At 41.8% G+C, this 9,537-nt stretch overlaps 2 protein-coding genes across 6 annotated transcripts; one reads left to right on the top strand and one right to left on the bottom strand.

Annotated features, from left to right (window-relative positions):
* Positions 1-285: 285 nt before the first annotated feature.
* On the bottom strand, positions 286-5,105 carry LOC119161431 (uncharacterized). Of its 5 annotated transcripts, none has more exons than XM_037413889.2 (6): positions 4,849-5,105; positions 4,384-4,554; positions 4,118-4,294; positions 3,970-4,044; positions 3,598-3,669; positions 286-3,250 (listed from the first exon to the last, which is right to left on the bottom strand). In XM_037413889.2, the coding sequence occupies exons 5-6, from the start codon at positions 3,598-3,600 to the stop codon at positions 1,064-1,066; spliced, it is 2,190 nt and encodes a 729-aa protein (XP_037269786.2). In that variant the 5' UTR covers positions 3,601-3,669; positions 3,970-4,044; positions 4,118-4,294; positions 4,384-4,554; positions 4,849-5,105; the 3' UTR covers positions 286-1,063. The 5 variants fall into 5 exon arrangements, 4 of the variants coding, with proteins under 4 accessions (XP_037269786.2, XP_037269787.2, XP_075733341.1 ...); XM_037413890.2 differs by having other exon boundaries at positions 286-3,247; XM_075877226.1 differs by lacking the exon at positions 3,598-3,669.
* Positions 5,106-5,196: 91 nt separating this feature from the next.
* LOC142775637 (uncharacterized) lies at positions 5,197-9,193 on the top strand. Its single transcript, XM_075877230.1, has 8 exons — positions 5,197-5,515; positions 6,063-6,160; positions 6,248-6,584; positions 6,839-6,975; positions 7,569-7,707; positions 7,785-7,859; positions 8,616-8,736; positions 9,083-9,193. Exons 1-8 carry the CDS (start codon positions 5,329-5,331, stop codon positions 9,114-9,116), a joined length of 1,128 nt encoding a protein of 375 aa, XP_075733345.1. The 5' UTR covers positions 5,197-5,328; the 3' UTR covers positions 9,117-9,193.
* Positions 9,194-9,537: the final 344 nt, after the last annotated feature.

Raw genomic sequence — 9,537 nt, 5'->3', positions numbered from 1 at the left:
ACAGTGGCACAATGAATTATGTATGAATGACAAGCACACATTCTATGCATAGTGTACAAGACTGAACTTGTATGAAAAAGAATAAAAAGCGTCATGTAATATTGCAGTACCCCGACACACACACTAAAATAAAGAATACAATAGCAGTAAGAATAAAAAAAATACAGCACCCACTGAATAAATATAGGAAAACATTCAGTACACAATGCAAATATAAAACATTAATACACACAAAAAGAGACATAATAAATTTAAAGAAATTCAGACCCACCGATCTCTTTTCGGTAATATTCAGATACCTAATACAATATGCAAAACACTAGACTTTAACGAAAAAAAAATATTTCCAAAAACAATCAAACCTAGAGAGCAAGCTGGCTTACAGACAGATATTTCACAATTTGTCACAGCCATGTGGTCAATCAATTTAATCTGCACAGCACGATAAATCCCTCTATATCAGTGGTCTCAAATATGCAGCCGGGGAGGCTCTCATGTGCGGGCCCACACATAACCATTTTCACTGCACATTTAAAAACATTTTCTTGGTATGTTCATGAGCTACACAGGCATGACTGCTCTAAAGAACAATTTTTATGAGGTACACCATGTTGTCACCATGCATTGAAACATAATCGTGAAACAAAAAATCATCACCATATCCAGAAAGTGAATGATGTTAGGTGAGCTTGCTTGGAGATGATCAGGTCACCCGCGAATCCTCCGTACAAATCTTCTATTACCATATATAGACGTGGCAATGTTATATATACATAACATACTCAATGTTTATTAATTTACATTTGGATTCACTATATACTTTTTGATGAACTATATACATTATATATACTCAAACGGAATTGTTTCAATGGTATGAGTCATCATGACAAACATCTTGCCTACTAGAAGAGCTAACTAGTCACGGGTGGCGATTTCACGTCGATCGCCTCAAGGCATTTCAAGGGCCACTCACATAAAAAAACGCTCATGTTTTGAGGCATAGTGTGCACTAAACAGGGTTCCTTTAAAACTTACACAGCATAGGTTCTTCACTTCAAATACATTACAATGTAAAGGAACTTGGAGGGAAGCATACATAGGAAGCTCTTTCGAGTTCCACAAACACAACCACCTTTCTGATTTCAGAGCATTCGACCAGTGATGTATTCGCTGCCTTGTGATTTACTTTCAGCACATGTGACATGGCCACCAAGTTGTACATCACTGGACTGCAGCTTAATTTCCTTGCAGATATATATGCTTTGTTGTCGCTGCCATGGTATATTTCTTCAACAATAACAAAATGCCCATTTTGAAGTTCAACAACAGAGCTATTGGTCCTCTTGTTAGATGCATACATGCTATCAGTGATAATTGATCCCTTCGCCAACATTCTTCTGTATTTGGTGAACTCAAGGGTAGTGTCATGTAAAGATGGCTGCAAACCTGCTGATGCACGTCGGGAACCGTGTCCGAAAAAACGGTAGCCACCACTACTAAGTACGCTTTTTTGCGTTTTTGTGCCATCAAAAGACGAGCAGTACTCTGCTACACTTGGACTGATAGCCTGCCGTTGAAGTTCTACTACCATGCTTTCCATCTGTAGGACTCGGCAGACTTGATGGGGAATTCCGTTAGCTGCTTTTACAGCTTTTTTTAGGCTGCCGTTCCCAGCTTCAAATGGGAACGCACTGTGTGCCCAAAGTGGTCCCCAGTGGCGCACACTCTTTGCTATATGAGTCAGTTGGTGCATGTTGAATGTCATGACTGACTTGCCAAACAGCAGTTCTGCACGCACATGAAACTCCAACAATAGCCCCTCGGCAATGGTGAGCTCAGTTGGGCTGATTGCACGCTGCAACATTATGTGCAAGGCTTCAACTAGGCAAGCCCAGTGTTGCATGTATGGCTTCTCAAGAATGCCATGCAAAACAGGGACACTGTAACAAAGTAGCCAGCTCTCAAGTTCCTTGGCCTTCCACCATTTCCGCTCTTTTGTCGGCCTCGGCAATCGCTTCACATCCATTGGTGGCTTAATAGACATAAGCCTGCGGTCCACTATGTGCTGATGTCGGCTTATTGAACAGGCACTATCAGAATTGAACCACAATTCTAGGAACTGGCGCGCTACCCCCAGCAAGACACAGTGCATATAGTCTGGCACAAAGCTCCACACTATGTTAAAATGGGGCAGGTTTATCAACGGTGACACTGTTTTGACTCCTTGCACAGGCACCCCCCCTTTCAAAGCAATCTCCATGTCATTTAGCATTTGGAGCTCACTTCTTTCTGTGGGTTCAACTTCCTCAACTGGGTATTTAGTTGCCCCGCCAGCTCTCTCACCTCTTTGGAGACACCAATTACATCCAAAATACCCATTAAATTGGGTTACACCTTGCATCGGTGCCCTAGCAACAGAATCTACACTTGAACAGATACAATAGACCTTATATTTTTCAACCCTTCCTTGACGTTGTAATTCAACGCCATTCTCACACAGCTCGTTCATTTTCTCAACAAAAGTACCTTGGAAAAGTGCCATGTTTGGCTTTTCTTTCCAGAACCACAATGCGGCCAGGACCAATTTGGACATTCTTTGCTGTGGAGGGAGCTCATTAACAATTAGCTGGATGGGCCAAATTGATGTCCCACTTGATTTGAAAAGCGGGGTCCCATCTGCATTCAACGAGAAACTGATTCTTGGTCCACAGTGTTGAGATTCGGCTACAAAAGTACGATACATTGTACCATCCCAGATGTCTGAAAATGTCCCATTCGTCGGAAGGGGCTTTGTTAAATCAAGAAGATCACAGTCCTTAAGTAGCCTTTGAAGTTGCGACTCCACATCGAGAGTGACAAAAAAGGGGGCATCCGAAAGGGAAGACACAAAAGTTGTGTGACTGCACTTCGAGCATTTCAAGTAAGAATTTGTCTCAAGACTGCCAATATGCGAAAAGCATCTCGGACAAAAAAAGAAAAAAGTCATAGTGGTGCCAGTTTCGCTAAAAAGTTTATGTAGGTGATACTGTGAGTGAGGTAATATAGGTTTATCAAAAATTCTGTTAATTAAATCTATTAAGCTAGTTAAACCCAAAAGAGTCAAATTATTCTTCACAGCATGCTTTAGTGCCATTAGGAGAATATCTCCCTTCGAAAGAACCACTTTCTCAGTGACAAGTTGTGTAAAAAGGTCTCCAAAGCGTGCCTTGCAAGATGGATCAGGCTCTGTCACTGGATCTGCAGCAGGCTGCTGAAAGTAAAAAAAAAAAAAGCTTTCGTCAATGAAGCTATCACAGAATTCAGTTATAGTGAACCGTGATAAGCCCAATGAATATGAGCAAACAACTCTGTTATTGATCAGTACAAAATATCATGCCTGCTAGGCTGATAACTTTTTACAGACCAACTGGTGAGATATTCTTTAAAATGAAAGAGCCAGTGATCTTGAAATGAATCATTCACCAAATCACCGCTACGTGTCCCTCTTAACAGTGCCCAATTTACACAGACATTTTCCAGTACATAAAAGAGCCTGTGAAAGTAGTGCCCTTAAAACCTGACCATAAATCTAGTTATTTCCAGTGAAAACAAACACACCATGTCATCATCTAATGTGAGAAAATCTCCAGGGAAACCTTGCTGTGAAGCATGGTCACTTGAAAAAGCTTCCTGTGAAGAAAAAAAAAAAGAAGCATTTAGTGCCACAGTAACCCAATCTGCCTATTCTAGTTAGCTGTGCTAGTTCACTCATAGCACGTAAATTACATGACAACAGACAGTGTTAAGAACATGGTCTGAAAACCTGTTGCAGGTTGTTCCCAGAGTTTATTGTCCCAAGTGATAACTCGTCTTGAACTGATTATGCAAGAGAAAACCACAGTGCCAATGCACTTGCTCAAGGCTATTCTAGTGGATGTGAATCTTCCAGCTGCACATATTTGTAGAGTGCAACTAGTGTGTAAAAGTTACCTCTTCATCCTTATCAAACAGTGACGAATCATCTGCGTCAGAAAGGCTTGCAATGCCGTCTTGAAGTGGAGAGTCCTAAAAAAAACCAACCAAAATTTATAATTTCCCATCGTAATACATAAGCATAAAATAGCATGTGTATGCTTACTAATTAACTGATAAGCCTTAGTAAAATAACTTCATCTGCTGGGGCGTGAGGCTCGCGTGCAGGAAATTTCTGTGACGGATCAGCGCTGTTCCTCTGCTCTTGTGCTTCAGGGGCTGCAGCAGGAGCTTCCATAGCACTGCCAGCTGACGAGCCTAACCGGCCTCCACTTGACGTTACCTGTGATAGAACAAGTGCGCCGATATAGTAAACGGTTTATCGTATAGAAACAATAGTTCTCGTAGCATTCTACTACCAGCTCAATTTACCGGCTCATTATCGGACTCGGGGAAATCTTCTTCACTTTCCGGACGTTCGGAGCCCGGACTAGCTATGTGACTATTCCGGCTCTTCAGTGATGTTGTTCGACTTGGTGGATCTGCCCTTTCAGTGTCGCTGTCTGCCTCATCACTCGAAGAAGGCATGCTAGGGCTGGCACCCTAGAAGAAAATAATGAGATTTGGACTTAAATTGCTGCGCTAAATTAATGAAAAAGAAAATGCACTGATAAAAAATAGCAATTTAACACGGCCGAGCACATTCGATCATTCGCGGGCAGAACTATAAAGGGTGGTAAAAAGGAAGACCGTAAAACACGGCGCAACGATCGAAGTCGTTGAGCAACATGCAGATTAATGTTGTGGACAACCGCTGATCTGATACCAGCAGGGCCCGGATCAAGCTAAAACCCCGATCGAAAGTGCCCATCCATGTTGAAAATGATCAGAACTTACGGTCGGCGGGCAAGCGCGTGCGGTGCTCCTTGGTAGCTGGAACTGAGACTTGGGATTTAAATAAGTCTTGTAGGGTCCTCTCTTTCTTTTCTTCGGACCGCGCTCCATCGCGAGGTCTTGAAGCAACAAGACGGCTTATTTCACTCCGGGACACGAAGTACAGAAACGGCGATGTAAGCGATAGGACAATGTGCACCGGCTGCCTGCGGCCACAGCGGCTGCCATATTGCATAGACACCCTGCAGCCAGCAGTCTGCATGTGAATTGATTGAAACAGCGTAGCGTTAAACAAACATTATAAAAGTAAAAAAATACTTTTAAAATTATTCTGATTTTTTGTTTACTTATAATGAAGAATAACATTTTCATTGACAAACTATCAGATCCGCAGCTGCGGTCGACCCTTGTTGCTTGCTGTGTGCGACCAGCGTTTGACCAGCTGTAGCGCACGTGTGTAGATGTTTTCTTCAGCATTGCAAGATGATTACCCACGTTCGAGTCCGGTACGAAGATGATAAAAAAATTGGAACGGTGCCAATAGAAGACGTTAAAGATTTCTTCCCCCGTCACCAGCAAGACTTCAAGTCCAAATCCCTCTATTTAGTCAAATGGACGGACGACAGTGGAGACAGCGATTACTATAGGGCCCGGATTCTGGCACTGGGAGGTAAGCCTGCTTTTGTTTGATATGTTGCCGGCGAAATGCATTCTCTTTGGCCTGGCTGACTGCTAAGCACTGTTCACCGTTAGTAACTACAAAGTATTTTATCGATAATCTCCACTAGCATAGTTCATTTTGTTAATTTACCGCGTGCAATCGCAAATAAGTATGGTGTCATTATTAATTTATGCATATACCTGAAAACTCTACGGAGATGACGCTGGTATTTACCTGGCCGCAGAGAGATACCAACAGCGTCGGGTATATCAGCCTGGAGTATATAAGGCCCTTTTGCGGTAGGACGCGCCTTTGTTTGTGGCACTGCAGCTTTTATACCTAATGACAAGGTCTATACGCTACTATTTCGCTCGCGGCATATGACGTTGTGTTACAACGGTACTTAAGCATTCACACGAGGTTCGATGGTTAATTTACAATGCAATAAAACTAATAAAAGTGCATGCTAGAGATCGTGAAATGTGCACGCGTCAGAGGATGATGTGACACTAACTCAGTAAATGTTAATGTTGCAATCCGCCCTCACGTTTTCCAGAATCGGAGGACTTCGCGGAGACAGAGGCCAGAGAGAGAACGCGTATTCCGAAGAGGGTTTATTCGCCGGCGTCTTCGGACTACGAGAATGAAGCGGAGGTAAATTATTATCTAAACCTCCTACAAAAGGTCCTGTCAACACTTGTGTAAACAGTGTGTAACAAGTTATTTTCTATTTTCGCCCAGAGCCCTATCAAAGAAAAAACGAAAAACAAAACAACAAGTGGTGCAGAGGCACGCCTGCTTCAGCTTTTAAAAAGCAAGAAAGAAAATATGAAGAGGCAGGCGAAAAATCAAGATGGGCCACATTCTAAAAAGCACCACAAAGAAGCAATGGACAGTGGGCGCCTTCAGGGGGCTCATGAAACCATTGATAACCTTGAAGAGCAGGTAGAGAAAAAATCTACCATCATTCGCCAACTGCGAAAACAAAATGAAGAAAAAGACAGGGAGATGGCTCAACTCAGAAGACTGAACATGGAGCTTCAGGACAAGGTTATTTCTGCACTGGAAGACATGAAAGGTATGAAGCAGAAAATGTCTTCATTGTACTGATTTTGTGCTGTGAAAGCATTAATGCCATTCTTCTGACATTTAGCAGTGTGTACAGCTTGTTACCATAAAACGTTCGGCAGTCTTTAAGTGAAGATATTTCGAGTTTAGACTGCAAATGGCTATTGTTTACAGCTGTTTGATGAAATTTAATGAAAATATTTTGTCAGCTCTTTTTCCTCTCTGGGCAATGCAAACAGCACGGCACCTCATGTATAAATGCAGGCTGCAGAATTATGAAAAGGATCATGGATGGCAGCCAGTCGAGCCCCTCCGTGTCTGAGGATCTACAAGACACCTTGACAGAGCGAGCCCTTCGCCCAGGTTCATCCAATCCGCAACCGAATGACAGTGAAACAATGGTATTCTATCTGGAATGTCAATAATGTGCAGCTGTCCAAATTACAAACAACTGTTCTTTTGAAAGCATGTTAAAATAATATAAAGCAAGATTGAGCATTATAGATTACTTGTCATAGAAGTTTGTCTCTGCACAGCTGAGCAAGACATTCCAAAAAGAGTTCAGTGATCATTATAGATATGTGTAAATTTTAAGCAGAACTTATGAACAACCAAAAAAAATGAATTTCGTTGTCAGCAACACAACTTACTAAAACAACTTCACTAACGTACTTGTTGGACAGAAATATTAAGGAATACACTTGGCCTTGTCTGCTGCTGTTTTAGCCATCTCGTGCTGCGCGGATTCAGCACAACCTCACTGAGAAGGTGCAGGCACTTTGTAAACTGGTCTTGCACAAAGGCTGCACTTTCTCTCAATGAATACTGTGGTGCTGACACCACCATGTGCAGTTCATAGAAAGAATGCTAGAGTGCAGCACCACAAAACTGGCTGACAAAGTGCTGGTGAAATGAATAGACCTTTGTTGTTTATGATATGCAATACAGGTTGCACTGCACATGGATGCCTTCAGAATGCATATGTTCCGTGCAGGTGGACATTGGACGAGGGCTTATGGTCAAGAAAGGTGCATGGGAACATGTGCAGTCCCATCATAAGGATTCCTTATTTGTCAAGGACCTGCTAGTCACCATCTGGTCGAAAGACAACCTTAAGGAGCGCTCCCTGCATGGTTGGTTATAATACAAAAGCATAGTGTGTGTCAGTTGGTAACGGGGGAATTCGTTGTTGTGGATATCTGTTATGCAGGAAAACATTGTCCACGGTACCCTAACCGTCCACGCAAGGCTCCCCTAACACCGTGGAAGTTGGACGTAATGCGTGGTAAGTGTGCAGACAGTCTCTTGGAATGCATATTGAACCAATCTTATTCTTAGTACATGAAATCACAGCAAAGCTCGGTTGCAATTGAGTCTATTTTGAAGCCACTACAAACTTTACTGTCTGCTTTGACTTCAGTTATGAACACAATTTTACATAAACTATGTAGTTGTAAAAATGTGACCCAACACCTTGCCTCTTACTTACTATTAAATTCATTTGTTTTAGTCAGGAGTGCAGGCAGGTGAAAGTCTTAAGTCTCTTAAATGCACTGGTAGTTCAAAAAGATAGTCGAAAAAAAGAAAAGCCAACAATAGAGCTAGTGTGTAGACTGCCAGCATTTTTTTCATCATAACTTATATCTCTTTCATAAAAAATGACAAAAAAAGAAATAGTGTTCTCTGCTTTCTTCCTGCACTATATAAATCCACACAGTTACATGGTGCGAGTGGAGAGCTGTGAAATGTTACTTTTTTAGATTATTTTTGTGCATGTGCACGCTAAGTTCGCAGTTTCCTTTTTCTAATAAATGCTGGAACGGAACACTTTTGCTAACTGGAGAATGCTTTCTGTATTGTTCAAGCCTGTGCTGCTAAGGCATATTCTAGGCCATTCAGCATATAACACTTCATTGCATCAAGAAATATGACTAAAAGTTCAATTTTGAACTTTTGTGTTCTTAAAGTAATATCGATGCTATTAGTTCTTTAAGCAGCTGGTTTCTTCAAGGCTATTTATTGATAATTTTTGTTGTTTCAGACTGCTACAGAGCACGTCTGGAGCATCAAGGCGTGCCTGCAGGAGTACTGCCGTTGGCAGTCAAACAGATGAACCACTTCATTGTTGAGAAGCTTTCAGATATTGAGAAGCTTGCCAAGCGGTAAGATAAGTGTGTTCTTTGTGTCAAAGGACTCCCCCCCCCCCCTTTTTTTAAGAGAAACTTGGCCATATTCATCTGCTTGCAACATGCATGTACAGAAAGAGACTGAGAAAATTTGGAGGCTCGTCTGGCATTTTGGCGCAGCGTGGCGCAATATGGTTTTGGCAGCTCGGCGCAAAAGCGGGGAATTGTATCAAATTCGCGTAATTGGCACAGCTGTTGTACCCCTTCAACATGCATAGCTATTTTTATGTTAATGTTTTTATGTTAAATCACATCTAGACTTGGAAGAATGTAAGCCATTGTGTGGCTGACTAAATGTATAAATTCTGCAAAACATTTGCAGGGCGAAGGACAACCAGGGCGTTGCGGAAGTTTAACAGAGGAGGACCATTGGTGCATTTTCTAAATAGTGTAAATATTATGGAATGTGTGAATAAATTTTCATTCTTTCATATTTTTTTTTTCTCTACCATTGTTTTTATCTTGTATGTGCATGCATTTGAGTGTGCATTAATGTCACATTCACACTAGGTAATCCAGCCTGTGCTGTTTCCACTGTGTTGTGAAATTGCAATTAATGAAGTGCAGTGTGATGACAGCCAGCCTTCTACAGGATTGTCATTTTCTACTTGCATCCGCAGAAATGTGATAATCATGTTTATAGGTCAGCCAAGAGACTGCAATTACTACACTACTACTTAGCTTCAGTTGGCTCTCTCTGTATACCAACCACTGGCTGGCTGAAATGCAGTTAGCAATTTAGCGTCAACCAAGTGCTTACCAGAAACTAATGGCCAG

This window comes from Rhipicephalus microplus, chromosome X (assembly GCF_043290135.1).
Source record: "Rhipicephalus microplus isolate Deutch F79 chromosome X, USDA_Rmic, whole genome shotgun sequence".
Taxonomy (NCBI): Eukaryota; Metazoa; Arthropoda; class Arachnida; order Ixodida; family Ixodidae; genus Rhipicephalus; species Rhipicephalus microplus.
The sequence above is the reverse complement of the archived record's forward strand: the minus strand, read 5'-3'. Positions and strand labels throughout refer to the sequence as shown.

Bases quoted from the DNA above. Each gene is read 5' to 3' on its own strand.
- LOC142775637 (XM_075877230.1), top strand. From the start codon at position 5,329: ATGATTACCCACGTTCGAGTCCGGTACGAAGATGATAAAAAAATTGGA. The intron at 6,585-6,838 runs GTATGAAGCAGA...GTATAAATGCAG, and splicing joins TGCACTGGAAGACATGAAAG to GCTGCAGAATTATGAAAAGG. The intron at 6,976-7,568 runs GTATTCTATCTG...TGTTCCGTGCAG, and splicing joins CGAATGACAGTGAAACAATG to GTGGACATTGGACGAGGGCT.